Source organism: Peromyscus maniculatus, chromosome 7 (genome assembly GCF_049852395.1).
Source record: "Peromyscus maniculatus bairdii isolate BWxNUB_F1_BW_parent chromosome 7, HU_Pman_BW_mat_3.1, whole genome shotgun sequence".
Classification (NCBI taxonomy): Eukaryota; Metazoa; Chordata; class Mammalia; order Rodentia; family Cricetidae; genus Peromyscus; species Peromyscus maniculatus.
This window is the reverse complement of record NC_134858.1, coordinates 117,690,293-117,706,536: the sequence shown is the minus strand read 5'-3', so window position 1 is coordinate 117,706,536 and position 16,244 is coordinate 117,690,293. Positions and strand designations below refer to the sequence as shown.

Here is a 16,244-nt window from a genome sequence, read left to right as displayed (position 1 = left end):
TCTCTGTGTAGCTTTGGAGCCTGTCCTGGAACTCACTCTGTAGCCCAGGCTGGCCTCGAACTCACAGAGATCCACCTGGCTCTGCCTCCCGAGTGCTGGGACTAAAGGTGTGCGCCACCACCGCCCTGCCAGAGAAGGGTTTTTAGTGAAGGCTGGTGGTGCACAGGATTGCTTGGGCCATCAAGGGCTACAAAGGTGCAGGACAGGGAGAGGCCAGCCGACTATCTGAGGGTGGGGATTTGTGTGGCCTGGAGGGACAGCTCTGTGACCTCTCAGTCACCTCTAGAGACTGGCATGCAGTTCTGTAGTGTTTTCTGTTTGTTTTTGTTTTGAGACAGGGTTTCCGCTGTGTATGTAGCTCTGGCTGTCTCAGAACTCACTCTGTAGCCCAGGCTGGTCTCCAGCTCACAGTGATCCGCCTGCCTCTGCCTCTCGAGTGCTGGGATTAAAGGTGTGTGCCACCACACCAGGCCACGTTTTGTTTTGTTTTTCCCTGGAACTCGTTCTGTAGACCAGGCTAGCCTCTAATTCAAGAGATTCACCTGCCTCTGCCTCCTGAGTGCGGGGATTACAGACAGAAAGTACCACACCGCGGTTTATGTGTTTGCTTTTGAAGCAAGGTTTCATATACCCTGGCTGGTCGCAAACCGGCTTTCAACATGGCCGGCAAGTGCCCTCCATCTTCAGCTAGCCCCGTAGGCTACTTCCGGAGCAGCCTCAGCCAGCACAGCTTCACTGTACCAAAGCTGTGTGTCAGAGACCTCATCTGCCCCCCAGACCCCAGATTACCACAGACGAAGGGCGGGCGCCACCCTCCCCCGACCCCGCCAGCTGTCTGTCCATGCACACCCAGGACTGGAGAAGGGACCCTGCCATGACCTCCACCCTAGATGCCATTTAGGCAGGACACAAGGTCACCTCCCTGCTGCATCCGGGGGAGGGGAGAATGGAATCCTGAGGGTTGGACTAGCCACTGACAACATTCATCTAGGACAGACAGAGGAACCCAGAATGCAGTGGGCGCCGGGCTGAGGGGGAGGGTCCAGAGCTTCCAGAGAAGGCTTCCCGGAGGAGGCGGTCCACGCTGAGCCCTCCTAGGCGTAGTCGGATTCCCTCAGGTGAGAGCAGAGCGAGGGTGAAACATTCCAGGCGGTGCAGCCAGATGGAAGAACGCACACGCTCTAGGTACCGGGGCGAGCTGGACGTGCGGTGGGGCGAGCTGGACGTGCGGTGGGCCGGAGGCCTGGGGTGGGCTCCGAGGCAGAAGTTGACGGCTAGGATAGACTTTCTTCTGCCCGGTAGGAGACAGGCAGTTGGCTGCGAGCCTAGGGACGGTCTTGGCGGGAGCAGGGGAGGCCGCAGGCCGCTCTGAGTGGCCAGGGTCCGGCCCAGGAGGAACCAGATTCTTTTTTCTGTTTGTTTTAAAGGAGGGATGGGGGTGGGGAAGCTGTTTCCAGCAATCTCTGCTTTAGGTATTGTTCAGGGGTGGGGGCTCTGGCCCGAGGGCAGAGGTGAAGGCCAGGCCCCGGCATGACCTTTTCCGCCTTCTCTCCCCATCCCTGGCTGGTCTCCAGTTTCGGTTAACTTTCTGCGGAATCTGGGGATGAGGAGCAGGTAGGGGCCCGAGAAGGGTCGTCGGGTTGGATTGATAATACGCTGCCTAGGGCGGGCGGAGGCGGGACGGGGGGGGGGGGGAGCTCCCAGCGCTCGCAGCCTCAGTCTACCCAGTCTGCAGCTCGGGACTGCTCGGCGTAGAAAGGCGGGCATCTCTAGGACCCGGCTCTGCCGGGAGCTCGGCGATCGCTGGAGCCGAGCGCGGAGCAGCGGCGCCGGGGCCGGCGGGGTCAGAGTCCGCGGGGAGGCTCGAGGCGGGGGAGGGGGCGGCGCCTCCGGGGCGGGGCCGCGGGCTGCGGGCTGCGGGGCGGCCTGGCGGGAGGCCCGGCGTGCGTCAGCGCCGTGAGTCCCGGAGTTTTCCACTGACGAGGAGGGCGGAGCTGCGGGCGGGGCCGGGGCTCAGCCAGTCTCTCCCGCCGCCGCCGCCGCCGGACGCGCAGACCTGGGTCGGCTGCACCGACGGCCGCCCGGCCGAGCGCACTGCGGGTCGTTGCGCGCGCCGCGACCCTGGGGCCGGGACAAGGGTAGCCGCGGCGTCCTCGGCGGGCGAGCGTTGCCAGCGCAGGTGAGTGCCGGGGACCCCGAGCGCGGCCGGAAGGGAATCGGGGCAGGGGGCGTCCCGCCTGCGCGGCGCTGTCACTCCAGCCCCTTGGCTTATCTCTCTTGGGTCCTCCCGCGGGGCCGCCGCGATCCGGCCGCCTAGCCTGCCCGGGGATCGCGCACCCCGGGTGGGAGCCCACGGCTGCTAGGTGGGGGAGACCAGGCTTCCCTTCCCCTCCCCCCCCCCCGCAGCTGTTACCCCGAGATGCCCAGGCGCCCCAAAGCCGGGTGCAGGTGGCAGAGTGGCGGGGTGCGCGTGCCCGCGGGCGAGTTTCCTTTTGACCTAGTTGCCTGAGAACTTTTCAGAAGTTACTCGCGTGGCCGGGGCAGGTGACATTGGTCGCCTTCCTCCTCCGGCTCCCTAGGGGGAGAGTGCCGGAGCTGCGGCGTGTGCCGGGCGCCCCCGGCAGGCGCGGGTCAGGGAGGGTGTGGAGGGATGAGTGAGGCTTGGTGAGTCACGGACCCCGGGAGGGAGGGAGGGAGGGAGGGGGGCGGAGGATTGTGTCGTATGTTCACCTGTCACCGTCACACGCAGAGGCCACTGCCGTGAGTCACGGGGCGCAGCTCCACCGGCCACCCGCGGGCACACGTAGCCTCTCTCCCACGCACTTGTACTCCCTCTTCTGCAAGCATTTCATCTCCTTCCTCAGTTTCCCCTCCCCGGGGCCCTTTCGCCCTCACGCACTGTAGAAATGCCCACACCACAGCAACAGCCACACACTTAGTCACTCGGTTGCCGGTACAGTAGCTCCCAGACGTAGCCCACATTCCTGACACCAGAGGATCCATCCCTGCGCTCTGGCTGCCCACCCAACACCTCCGGCCCGGAGTCTCAGCCCCTTTGCGGAGCGTAAGTCCACACCCCCCCCCCCAAGATCTTTGACAGCCCCGCCCCCATCTCCCCGGCTGTCACTGAGTCCGCCCCCTTTCTCCTCTGCCCTCTCCTGTCAGTTCACCTGGCCCTGCCCCGTGTGTCCTGCGGGTCACACCCTCTCCCGCCCGCCGAGGTGCTGAGACATCTTTTAACCATGCAAATCTAGAATCGTCAGTCCCTGCTTACACCCTTGGGTGGCTTCCTGTGCCCTCGGGCTAGCGAACGCCGGCCCTCTTAACTGCACCTCCACCAGAAGGCGCGCTTGCTGCCCTTGCTGCAGCCCCGGGACCATGCTGAGTCTGTCCCCTGTCCGGAACTCTGCCAACGTCCCTTCTTCTTGGGGACCTGCCTTGCCCAGCTACCCTTCCTGCCCACCTCCTCTAACTCCAACTTGAGAGATGTTGGATGTAGGTCTTTTCCCTTGTGCCGGAAGTGTCCGCCCATAGTGCTTGGCATTTTTTGAAAGCTTAGCAAGAATTTGGTTGATGAATGAATGAATGAATGAATGAATGAATGAAGAGCTGGCTTAGGGCAGAGGAAACAGTAACTGTCAGGTGCGGTATTCCTGAGGGGAACCAAGTTTTTCATATTGCTAGCAAACATTTGGCACTTACCCAGGGCAGGGCCCTAGAGGCTGAATCGAAAGAACTGTCCCCTCCCCCCTGATCACTTTCTGAGGCACCGGTGGGGGAGGGGCATGTCAGTGCTTCCTGTCTGCTGTGTCTTGAGCTGCCCTGCACTGTTTCCGTGAGGTCCAGAACGGCTTGGAGGTGATTTTCCCATATCCCAGGAGGTCCTTCAGGAGGGTCTGCAGTCCGATGACCCAAGGTGCTGGGGGTGGGGCATGACTGATGAAGACCTGGGGTTCTGAGGTCAAAGGACACATTCTTCAGATTCCTGGAAGGGGGATCGAGGCAGCTGGAGGTGCCCGGTCCCTAGTACCAGCCCTGGCTGGGGGCTGGGGCACACTGGTGGGCTGAGACGTCCCGCAGCCGCCCCTCAGTTGCCCGGGTGGAGTAGCCTGCTCCGGATTCAGTACTCGATAGCTGTGGTCACCAGACGGGGGTGACATTCCGTTCTCCGGCCTGTCAGTGCCTGTGCGTGGTGGCAGGAAGGGGGAGGCCCCAGATTCTTAGGCTGCTGCCATCCCGGAAGGAGCCTGTCGGTGGCTTTCAGGGAGTGTGGTGTCCCTGTCCGAGCCAGCTCCTGGGAGTGGACCCTAGGGCAGGACTCTGCTCCCCTGGGAACAGGATCTGGAGTCCCGAGGCTCTGCTGCAGCCCCTCCCCCACCCTGACTCACTGTCTGGCCCTTTGCTTGGACTCTTTATAGCTATCTTTCATTCCCTTTTCTGACTTGGTCTCTTCTGTCTGCAGGGCAGTCTTCCTGTCCCTGACTTCTCTCAGCCTCTGGGTCCCAGGTGGCACCCTTCCCTCCTTCTCCTCAGACCCAGCCAGAGGTCCACGCTCTGGAGCACAGCCTAGCCTTTCCGGGATCTTAACAGCTTTGGATGTGGACACTCCTCCCCGCCTTAGTTCTTATCTGGATATACTTGACTATGGATCCCTGGCGTCTGTTTACTCTTGGGGAACGGGAGCCTCTGAGATACTCTCTCACTCTTGCCTGCAGCCTGAGTGAACTTCTCTCCCCTGTCTTTAAAGCCACCTTTGGACACTGAGCTCTGACCCTGGCTGGGGGATGGGCATGTACCCCCTCCTTGAATTAGCTTTCAGGAGCAGGAGAAAGCCACACTGAGACCCCTGGGCCAAGGACTGTCTCTCTGTGGGGCTATCCCGAGCGCTTGTTTGGGCCAGGCTTACCGTGACTAGGCAGAGGCAGCCTAGCCTGGCATGAGAGGTCGTTATACTGTGGTTAGATAAGGGGTGCTGTGGGAAATCCAGGGTCTCCGAGAGCCATTTCAGCCAGTCTGGGCCGCTTAAACTAAATACATTGTTCTGTTTCTGGAGGTTGGTGCAACCAAAATCAAGGCCCCAACCTGGTGAAGGCTCTTTTCCTGGTTTGTACTGGACACTGTCCTGCTGTTTCCTTATGATAGAGGGACAGGTCTGTCTATCAGAAGTGATTTATTTTTAATTTATGTGTATGAATGTTTTGCCTGCATGTAGGTCTGTGTGTCATGTATATGCCTAGTGCCTTTGAAAGCCAGAAGGGGTGTCGGATCCCCTGAAACTGGAGTTACAGATGGTTGTGAGCCACCATGTGGGTCCTGGGAATTGAATTCAGGACCTCTGGAAGAGCAGCCAGTGCTCTTAACTGCTCTCTAGTCACACATACCTCTCTAAGGACTTGAACCTGGGTTTTGTGCATGCCAGACAACTGAGCTATGTCCCTGGCCCTCAGAGGCACAGATACATGGCAGCATGTGTTTGTCATCCCAGCACTTGGGAGGTAGACATAGGAGAGTCAGGAATTGAGGCCATCTTGGCTACAGGAGACCCTTTCTCATTCCAGCTGCCATTATCTCCTGAAGCTCCCGCTTCCAGGGTCATCACACTGTAGATTAATCTTCAGTTTTGGAGTATTTTTGTTGGAAAGTGTTCTATCCATAACAGTACCTCAAAAAGGCAGAAGTGGGGAGCTTTTGGGATCTGTTTGGAGATGGCTTTTCGTGTGTGTGTGTGTGTGTGTGTGTGTGTGTGTGTGTGTGTGTGTGTGTTGTAAATCAGTTTGGCCTGAAACTCCAGGCAATTCTCCTGCCTCAAACGAGACTTTATAGATTCTAGCTATGACTTCTGGAAGGATGTAAGGCTGGGCTGTTCCCAATTTGTGCAGAAGCCAGGGAGGGTGGCAGGGAAAGGCTCTGGGGAACTACAAAGAGTGTTGCTCCGCATGGGGTCTGCAAGGTGGTATTTCTGTTCTGTCATTCTGCCTGTGGTATGGGGCTGCTCAGGAGAGAAATGGGTGGTAGCGGGTGGGGGCAGAGACGTGGAACAGGTGATAAACTCCGCGTGTGTGCCGAGAAGCCAGCTCAGGACGTTTCACACTCCACCACGGAGCTATCCCATCAGCCCAAATTTTGATTGATAGTGACCTACATAGAGTCTATATATACAGTATAGGAATGTCACAAATACAGTAGAGGAATTTTTAAACAATGCCCATGCAGACTACCCCAGCTAACCTGGAACCGTCATCCTGTACACCCCCGGGACTGCTCACAATTGTCCCCGGCACACACATCCTCCCATTGGCTGCTCTAGCCTGACTGGAGAGGGCAGAGACAGTTGGTGTCCCCACCGATTGGTCCTGCCTTCTGTTAATCTGTCTGTATTTCCTGATGCGCTCACTCCTCTGCGTCTAGTCTCGTGAGTCCTAGAGCTTGTTATTTTTTGCACAGTCAGTGAGCATGAATCACTGACAGAGAACTTGACATGTATTGATTCCTGTCAACCTCCTAGCCCTAGAGGTTCTCATTTCTCCCATAGCTGAGGCTGATCTTGAACTCTCGATTCTCCTGCCTCCACCACCCAAGTGCTAGGATATCAGGTGTGCACCACCCTGCCTGGCCTCTGGGGGCTTAAGGCAATTGGAGATAGTGATGTTAAGGAATTTTACCAGGATCACCCAGCCAGGGTCCAAATGCAGTCAGTGAATTCAGGCCCTGGTTAGCCACTAGGATACCTCCAGAATCTGTGCCTAGCCTATCCGCGAGCTTCCAGGACTGATGCTGTCTGGATGTGGGTGCGAGAAGAGGAGGGGAGGGAGGAGTTGGGGGTGACTGCAGGTTTCTGGCTTGAGCAACTGGGTGGGTGGCAGTGCTGTTACTAAGACAGGGAACACAGGAAGAGGAACAGATGGCACGGGGTGGGGGTGGGGACAGAGACAGGGTTCCATTTGGGGCCTGTGGACTTAGGTATTTCCCGGGGCAGTGGGCCCTTGGTCTTGGGGTCTCAGAGATGTGCCTTTTATCTTATAGGTTAGAGAAAAGGATAGTGAGCCCCTACCCCATGCGTTAGACTGGTGGTGGCCGTGACAGGATGTTTAGAGGCTGCCTGTCAACTCGTGTGTATGAGTGCGTCTGTGGTCAGGGTGCCTGGCTCAGGACCAAACATCTCCTGGGAGAACCCACAGGTCAACTGGGCTGTTTGTGTTTGTGGTTTGACTCTGGGAAAGGGGGGTAACCAAGCCTGAGAAACTGCCCCGGAAACACCTGTCATCCTCTTTCCCCCAGGCCCAGGGTGGGGGCTTGGCCTGGTTCTCTCTCCCATGTCTGCCTGGAGGAGAAGGAAGGCTTCCATGAGTACTTTTACCCAGTGAGTGAGTGGGCTGACAGCTGGTGCCTTCAGAGCCAGGGACTTGCCGGAAGGCTTGGGATAGGATAGGAGAAGGACACCTCAGTGGAGAAGACCCAGAGAGCTTTCCTGCCCCTCTCACTTCCTGTGATGGGTGCTGGGGGAGGGGTCCCCAGCTGTGGGCATTCAGCCCTGAAGGAGTGAGTTCCACAAGACTCAAACCAGTCAGTCACACAGCAGGTAGCTGCACTCAGTTAACATCCTGAGTCCTCTGGTCCCCAAGTCCTGGAGGGACAGTTCCTGGGCCATGCACTGGGGGTCAGGGAAGGGGTCTCACCCCTCCGGCCTGACTGGTGAGTGATTGCACCCTACCAGGGGTCCTGAGAAGCCACAAGCAAGGGAGGCTTAGACTGCAGCTCTCCAGGTCAGCTTCACTCACTATTAGAGGTTGGGTTTTAAGGAGAATTAACCATATTGGAGTAGAAGGCAAAACACAGGTGAATTTTAAGATCAGAGTAAAGTGTCCTGCCTGCAGACCAGCCTAGAGCAGGGGACTTTTCTCCTGTGGCATGGGGGTTTCTGAGGGAAACTCTGAGAAGCTCCATCCCAGGGAGGGGAAGGGCTTGGGGAAGTCCTGTCCGGAGTGGAGCCAATGTCAAAACCAGTGCCTGCTCCCAGAGCGCCCAGCCAGCCTGGCCCAGGAGTAGGACCCACGGCTGTCAGTGGGCAAGGTGGCGGACCTTAGAGGCAGGCTCTGCAGACTGCAGCTGCAGCAGATCCTGCACGTGCAAGCACACAAAGCTCACAGACTCAAGTGTCTGTGAGTCAGCCACCAGGATTCCTGAAGGATGAGCCAGGACAGGCTGGGTTCTGTCGGTCCATCTGTTGGTCTGTCTGCCTTCTGGCGCTGCTGTGTGTGTGTGTGTGTGTGTGTGTGTGTGTGTGTGTGTGTGTGTGTGAGAGAGAGAGAGAGAGAGAGAGAGAAAGAGAGAGAGAGAGAGAGAGAGAGAGAGAGAGATATCAGGGGCCAGGTCTTGGGAGGTCAGAGGCCCTGGGATTTGGATATTAAGAGTCATTTGATGGAGGGGTACTGTGCTGTCTGGTTCTGAGGACTCTCGTGGAGATCCTACCATGAACCTGCAGCTTCTGGCAGGGCTGGAGGGCCCAGATGGAGTTTGGGGGATACCGTGGAAGGTGAGCCAGGGATGGGGAAAACATGGTTAGGCTGGGAGCTTGCCACTTAGAGTTCTCTTATTCTAATTCCAGGCCATCTGTCCTCAGCTCCTAGAGTCCTCTGCAGACCACTATGGCTGGGCTACTGAAGAGGAAGTTTGACCAGCTGGAAGAGGACTTCTTCAGCTCCTCTTCCTCCTCCTCCCCCTCCTCCTCCTCAGGCAGTCTCTCTCTCTCCTCCTCCCCCGGTTCTTCTGTCTTCCCTGCCTGGAACTCAGATGAGGAGGGACCATGTGGTCAGGCACCTCAGCCTGATCAGGACTCCTGTGGCCTCCAAAGTTTCAAGCGTAAGTCTTCTGTCCTGGTGACAACCCCCCCCCCCCAACCTCCCTTCATTCCCTAAAGGTGAAATTAGCCTTTTCAGCCTTGGGAGTGGCCTTGGGGGTGTGGCTTTCTGTGAAGCCTGACACTGCCCACTGTCTGGAGACACCTGGGCCAGCCTTGACTTTCTTTGACTTTGGGAGTCACGCTGTCAGGATGTTGCTCCCCTAGGGCTCTGAGGCCTTTCTAAGGGGCTGCTCTTGTGTTTTATTTCCGCAGTGCGCCCTGTGCTCCCGGCGGGAGTTGGCCTCACGCTGCTCCCCATGCACATGGCCTGCCCAGCCGCTTCCCTCCTGTTTCACTGCTTTTTAGCTTTTTTCTGAATGTTCCCAAAAGGGTTTTTCCTGATTGTTTTTCTTCCTTTTTTTTAACCTTGAGGACAGAATCTCATAACCCAGGTTGTCCTCCAACTCTGTGGCATCTGCCTCCCTAGTACAGGGATTGTGGATGTGTTCCACCATGGCTGAGTTCTTGGTTATCTTTCAAACTTGAATAATTTTGATTCCAAACCGAAAAGATGGTCCTTTTTATTTATTTATTTTTTATTTTATATATTATGTGTGTTTATATTTTGTCTTTCGAGACAGGGTTTCTCTGTAGCTTTGGAGCCTGTCCTGGGACTCACTCTGTAGACCTTTGATACTCCAAGAACGTTTTTAGACATTTTTCCCTACAAAGAGAGTGGTTGTTTTTTTGTTTGTTTTTCACGACAGGGTTTCTCTGTGTAGCCCTGACTGTCCTGGATCTCACTCTGTAGACCAGGCTGGCCTTGAACTCATAGAGATCCGCCTGCCTGTCGAGTACTGGGATGAAAGACATGCACCCCACTGCCTGTCGAAAGGGAATGTTTTTACACAAGTTAGGTCTCCCTGCCTCTGCCTCCCGAGTGCTGGGATTAAAGGCGCTCACCACCACCGCCCGGCCTGTTTTGTTTTTAAGTCAGACATGATGGTGTATTCCAGTACTCAGAGGCAAAGCCTCATGGATCTCTGTGAGTCTAAGGCCACCCTGGTCGACAGATCAGGTACTAGGCCAATCAGTGCTACATAGTGAAACCTTGTCTCAAGAAAATGTAAACAAGGCTGGAAAGACGGCATACTAGTTAAGAGCATTGGTTGCTCTTCTAGAGGACCCACATCAGATGGCTCACAGCCACCTATAACTTGCACTGGGGATCTGACATCTTCTGAACTTCAAGGGCACATGCTCGGCAGGCCTATACTCACACACACACTTGTTAAAAGTAAATACGTTTAAAAAACACCACCAGTGAGGTGGCTCAGCAGGTAAAGGGCTTGAGTTCAATCCCTGGACCACACATGGTGGGAAAACCAGCTCCTACAGCTTGTTCCCAATATGTAATCAATACCTTATAAAGACTTTCTAAGTCTGTTGCAGAACACTTACACTACAAAGGAGAACATCAATAAGTCGTTTTTAGAATGTATGTGTGTATTTTGCCTGTGTGTACCATGTGCATGCTATGCCTGAGGAGGCCAGAAGGGGGCGTGGATCCCTGGAACTAGTTATGTGGGTTGTGAGCTGCCACATGGGTGCCAGTGCTCTTAACTGTCAGCCATTTTCTCCAGTTGCTTGATATATTTAAATAGAATTATTGTCTTTATTACATGTAAAAAATGCTTAGCAAAAGAGCAAAAATTACAGACAACTGTTACTCCTTGGCAATAATGGCAAGGTGCTTCATCTACAAATGCATCCCTCTGGACTGATAAATGACAATCAGCCAATGTTGACTCAGGTGTGGCGTTCAGTTTCACCAGATCCAGCCAGGCTGGTGGGTGGATAGAATGGATGCATAGGCGTCTTCCTAGAAATCGCACCGCACTTCAGAGAACTCATTCTCTGCCCCTTTCTTGTCCCTTTCAGCCCCGTCCATCCTGAAGCGGGCGCCGAGGGAACGTCCAGGTCGTGTAACCTTTGATGGCATCACTGTCTACTATTTCCCACGGTGCCAGGGATTCACCAGTGTGCCCAGCCGAGGTGGCTGCAGCTTGGGAATGGCTTCTCGCCACAGCACCTGCCGCCTTTTCTCCTTAGCTGAGTTTACCGAGGAGCGGGTCAAGGCTCGGCGTGAGAAGCTCCGTCAGCGCTTGAAGGAGGAGAAACTGGAGCTGCTGAGGTGGAAGGTACGGAGACCCACGCAGCTCCTGGCGTCAGCTTGCACATTCCTTGTGCAGAGAAACAGGCCTGTGGTTGGTGTTGGGGGGGAGGGTCGCATACAGAGAGGATGCCAGGGCTGGGGCCGTAGCCCAGGCAGATGGAAGAATGCTTGCCTAGTGTATAGAAGGTCCTGGCATCCATTACAGCACCGCATAAACCGGGCGCCTTGGTGCATACCTGTCAGCCCAGAACTTGGGAGGCGAGAGCAGAGGAATCAGAAGCTCGAGGTCATCCTCGGCTACACAGGCCAAGGCCCTGTCTCAAGAGAACAGTAGGCAGTTTCAGACAAGGGTCAGGCCTGGGGCATAAGGCTTGACTCTTTCCAGACTTACGAGGGTTGGAGACTGATCTGACTTTGCCGGTATATGTATCTAGTTAGAGAGGGTTTTGTGTCTGATGTAGTAGGGTGACGTGTATAAGAGATCTGTTCAGTATCTCACTCTCATCCCCTGCCTGAACATGTAGCTTTCAGTGGCTGGAGTTCCAGAGACAGGAGCAGGCCTGCCCCTTACAGTAGACGCCATCGATGACGCCTCCGTAGAGAATGACCTGGCAGTGGCTGTCGCTGGTGGCCGCTTGGAGGAGGTGAATTTCCTGCAGCCCCATCCACCTCGGCAGCGACGGGCCCTGCTCCGTGCTTCGGGTGTTCGAAGGATCGACCGGGAGGAGAAGCGGGAGCTGCAGGCGCTGCGCCGATCTCGGGAGGACTGTGGCTGTCGCTGTGACGGCGTCTGTGACCCTGAGACCTGCAGCTGCAGCCTGGCTGGCATCAAGTGCCAGGTGTGTGGCTGGAGCGGGTGGGGCAAGAGGGTGTGGCTGTTAGGTTCAGGGTCTCTGTGTTAAATCCCTAGCCCACCACCAGAGGGAAACCATCACACACCAAAAAAATCCTCCAGATGTGGTGGCACCCACGCCTTTAATCCCAGCACTCTGGGAGACAGAGGCAGGCGGGTATCTATAAAGTCAAGGCCAGTCAGGGAAAGCAAACCAAGCCGGGCATTGATGGCACATGGGGAGGCAGAGGCAGGCGGATCTCTGTGAGTTCAAGGCCAGCTTGGTCTACAGAGTGAGTTCCAGGACAGGCATCAAAACTACACAGAGAAACCCTGTCTTGAAAACAAACAAAACAAAAAGCAAAACCTACCGGATTTGGGGTACGGAGCCGGGCCTGCCGGCTACTTGCACCCACAGAGTCCTCACTTGCCGCATTGTCTTTCTCTGCAGATGGATCACACATCATTCCCCTGTGGCTGCTGCAGTGAGGGCTGTGAGAACCCCAATGGCCGTGTGGAATTCAATCAGGCAAGAGTTCAGACACACTTCATCCATACGCTCACTCGCCTGCAGATGGAGCAGGGTGCTGAGAGCCTGGGGGATCTGGAGTCTCCCGTCCAGGACAGTCCCAGTGAACAAACCCTGGTTTCCCCTTTTCCGCTGGCCACGCCCCCTGTGAGCCACGAGCTGGGAGACAACAGCTGCAGCAGCGACATGACCGATTCTTCCACATCCTCATCCTCCGGCAATAGCGAGGCTCCGGACCACCTTGCCCAACCCAGCCTGCCAGGTCCTAGCTTCCAGTCTGGTGTGGATGAAGATAGCCTGGTGCAGATTCTGAACTTCAGTGACTCTGACCTTGGTGTGGAGGAGGAAGAGGAGGAGGAGGAAAGAGGTGTGGGCGACTTGGATAACCTCAGCTGCTTCCATCTGGCTGACATCTTTGGTACTGGTGACCCCAGCAGCCCGGCCAGCTGGACTCACAGCCAGTCTGGCTCAAGCCTTGCATCAGGCATCCTAGATGAGAATGCCAACCTGGATGCCAGCTGCTTCCTAAACGGCGGACTTGAAGGGTTGAGAGAAGGCAGTCTCCCTGGCAGTTCCGGGTCCCCTGGGGTGGAGGCCATGCAGAGTGGCTCTGTGGACCTCAGCTTATCGTCCTGCGACTCCTTTGAGCTGCTCCAGGCTCTGCCAGATTACAGCCTGGGTCCTCACTACACTTCCCGCAGGGTGTCTGGCAGCCTGGACAGCCTCGAGGCCCTCCACCCTTTGCCCGGCTTCTCTCCACCAAGGGATGCCAGCGCTTGCTTCCTGGAGTCCCTCCTGGGCCTGTCAGAGCCGGGCACCGATGTCCTGGCACCTCTTCTGGAGAGCCAGTTTGAGGACACGGCCTTGGTGCCTCTGCTGGAGCCCCTGCCCGTGTGAGGACCGGGGTGCCGTCCCTGGCCCAGCCCCGGTGCTGCTTTCTGTGTGACTTTGGGGTTCCCCAAGGTCTGTGTATGTAACGGTCTCCCGTGGGCTGGTCCTGGCCACGGGTGCTGAGTGCACCCTCTTATTTTTACATTAACACTCTGAATTTATTTATTTTTTTATTTTTTTATTCTGTGCTAAAGAGGAGGTGGGAGGGGGACCCCTCTCCCAGTGCCTGGTCTCTTTATATCCAAGCAGAGGTCTTCCCTCTCCCAGTGCGTGCCAGGAGGAGGAGGAGGAGCAGCGGGCTCCCCTGCTGCCTCACAGACCTCTTTCTGCACTGGCATGAGTACGCTCCTTGGTCCAGAGACAGTGTCGGGGCTGAAGGCGGGGCTCATGGCTTCCTGTGAACCATGGGAGCTGGATCTTCCGGACTGTGAAGATGTAATTTATTTCTGTAATTTATTGGGGAGCTGTGGCATCGGTGGTTGAGCCTCTCTGGCAGGTGGGCAGTGTTGGGGCAGACTCGCTTCAGTGTGCCCTGCCTGTCTGGGCCTTGGTGTGGACTGTGTGCGTGTGCGCCTGTCATCTACGTCAGCTGCCTGGCTCCTGAGCTGAGGCTGTGCTTCACCAGCCTTGACCAAAGCCCCCTTTGCCCCTGCCCGGCCACTCTGCCTGCCCTTTGCCCGGTTCCCTTGTCCCCGAGGCCACGGGTTATAACACCCCTCCTGTAGGGCGGGAAGCCAGAGGCCCCGAGAGGGGCGACGGGCAGGCCGGCCTCAGGACATGAAGCACACCCCATCGTGTACCCCAGATCACTGTCTCAGGGCTTTCTGGGCACTGAACTCCATCCTGGCCCACCATATGCCCCTAGGCCAGTTGGCAAGGGGTGGCTCTTGAGGGCTTTTATGCCCTTCCTTAGCTGATGTTGGATTTTGTATGCATTTTTATATTGTCTGTAAGTGTCAGAACTATAATTTATTCATTTCTTCGTGTGTGTGTGCCAAGAAACACAGACTGGGCTTGCCTCTGCCCAGGAGGCCTTGCCAGCCTGTGTGCTTGTGGGGACACATTGTACCTGAGCTGTCAGGTGCCAATAAAGACGCTCTATTTTTAAGTGTGGTCTCCTTGGTGGGGTGGGGAGCATGGTGCACCCCAGGAAGCAGTGGGGTGGGGCCCTGCAGGGTAGCGTGGACAGCCAGTGCCTGTGCTGAGAGGCTGGAGGGACAGCAAGGTGGCCTTCCTGCCAGGCAGGCAGACAAGCAGCCTGCAGGCAGCCAGCCAGCTGAGAGGCTGACTGGGAAATGGAACAGTTCTTCCTCTGGATTAACCCATTCCTCCACAATGCCATCTGGGATGCAGGGGAGTTACAAGGAGGCCCGGCTGTCAGCTTGGGCTGGGCCAGGGCACCCTCCTTTGCATACATACACACTGGTCTGGGTCCAGAAAGAGCAGGGCAATAAGATGTGGCTAGTGGAGGCCTGGCCTGGTGACAGGCTCCCACAGCTGTAGTCCCTGGGGACCTGAGCTCCGGAAGTGTCTACTAGCCAGACCTGTCAGACCTGTCCCAAGGCAGCCAGAATAGGCCTTAGGCCAGCAGTGCAGACCAGGTGACAGCCTGCTGTGGGGACCCCCAGCCTGAAGGGTAGGGAATGACCACAGGCACCTCTACCCAGAAGGATGAATTCAATCTGAGCGCTCACTCCCTAGTGAGGGGACTGCAGATTACTGGCCTAGAGCCAAGGGTTTCTCCAACAGCCTGCCTGATTCATACGTGTGCAGCACCTTGAATGCCTGGGTCATGTGTGTATAAGCCTGTGAACACACTTGGATACCCATTCTGTTTCCATGTTTGTCTCTGACCTTTGCCTTGCCCCTGTTGAGGTAGCTTTCTTTTATTCATGGACATGACCTCATGGCAACATCAATGACCACCAGAGGACTCAGGGCTTGGATCACTGCCTGTGGGGGGCCACATGTCCCGTGACTTGCTTAGCTTACTTCTCAGAGTAGAATGCCCGGCACATCTATTGTCCTCTTTCCTCGCCCCTTTTACCAGGGCCTGGAGACCCTTGTGCACGGATTGCTCCAGCATGCAACATCTGTGTCTCTTCGAGGGTTCTGACAGCCTTCTCTGACAATCCAGGGTGCCTACAGGCTCCTCCAAAGACTCAGTCCTTGGTCAGACTGAGGCCTTTCTAACTCCTATCTAGGACCACAGGGTCAGTTCTGCGGAGTTTTGTTGAGATAAATGGAGACAGATAAAACATGATTACATCTATCTCTTTACAGCACCACTTCCAAAACACAGGCCTATTTCCTAATAAACCTGTCCCAACAAAGCTGTTGTAAAACATCATAGAAAAGGGAACTTAAGCGTCCCTGTAGGAGAGAGGGGGGAGCATTCTAGATCCATGCATGTGATCAGCAGTGTGTTATGGAAAGGACAGGGCTGGGGCTGGATTACTTGCCCGGCATCCTCAAGGGCCTGCGTTCTAGCCCCAGCACCAGAAAAAAGATGGAAAACAAGACTTAGCAGTCATCCAGGCAACTAAAGTTCTAAAACTCTCTTGAGTAGCTGAGGATGACTTTGAACTCCTGATCCTCCTTCCTCTACCTCCCAAATGCTGGGATTATAGAAGTTGTCCACACACACACACACACACACACACACACACACACACACACACACACACACACACACCCTCCTGCTTTGGACAAGGTGCCATGTAGCCCAAGCTGCACCTTTGTTAAGCCACACTTCCCAAGTGCTGGGATGGTAAGCCATCCATCGCCACCACACAGCTACATTCTTCCCACACTAAGGCCTTTATTTTGAGACTATTCATTATATTTTTATTAGTCATATTTTTATTTTGTGTATAAACATGAGTTTACACACACCACAATTCCTGTGTGGAGGTCAGAGGACAACTTCCGGGAGTTGATTCTCTCCTTCCACAGGGTGGGACCCAGGGATTCAACT

At 55.9% G+C, this 16,244-nt stretch overlaps 1 protein-coding gene across 8 annotated transcripts; it reads left to right on the top strand.

Annotated features, from left to right (window-relative positions):
* Positions 1-980: 980 nt before the first annotated feature.
* On the top strand, positions 981-14,375 carry Csrnp1 (cysteine and serine rich nuclear protein 1). 8 transcript variants are annotated; one of them, XM_015989482.3, is made up of 5 exons: positions 981-1,118; positions 8,606-8,859; positions 10,781-11,040; positions 11,540-11,854; positions 12,299-14,375. In XM_015989482.3, the coding sequence occupies exons 2-5, from the start codon at positions 8,646-8,648 to the stop codon at positions 13,271-13,273; spliced, it is 1,764 nt and encodes a 587-aa protein (XP_015844968.1). In that variant the 5' UTR covers positions 981-1,118; positions 8,606-8,645; the 3' UTR covers positions 13,274-14,375. The 8 variants fall into 8 exon arrangements, with proteins under 8 accessions (XP_015844968.1, XP_042137950.1, XP_015844969.1 ...); XM_042282016.2 differs by having other exon boundaries at positions 993-1,185; positions 8,621-8,859; XM_015989483.3 differs by having other exon boundaries at positions 995-1,185.
* Positions 14,376-16,244: the final 1,869 nt, after the last annotated feature.

Excerpts from the sequence above, each read along its gene's own strand:
- Csrnp1 (XM_015989482.3), top strand. The coding sequence starts at position 8,646 with ATGGCTGGGCTACTGAAGAGGAAGTTTGACCAGCTGGAAGAGGACTTC. Across the intron at positions 8,860-10,780 it reads TGGCCTCCAAAGTTTCAAGC|CCCCGTCCATCCTGAAGCGG; the intron begins GTAAGTCTTCTG and ends TGTCCCTTTCAG. Across the intron at positions 11,041-11,539 it reads TGGAGCTGCTGAGGTGGAAG|CTTTCAGTGGCTGGAGTTCC; the intron begins GTACGGAGACCC and ends CTGAACATGTAG.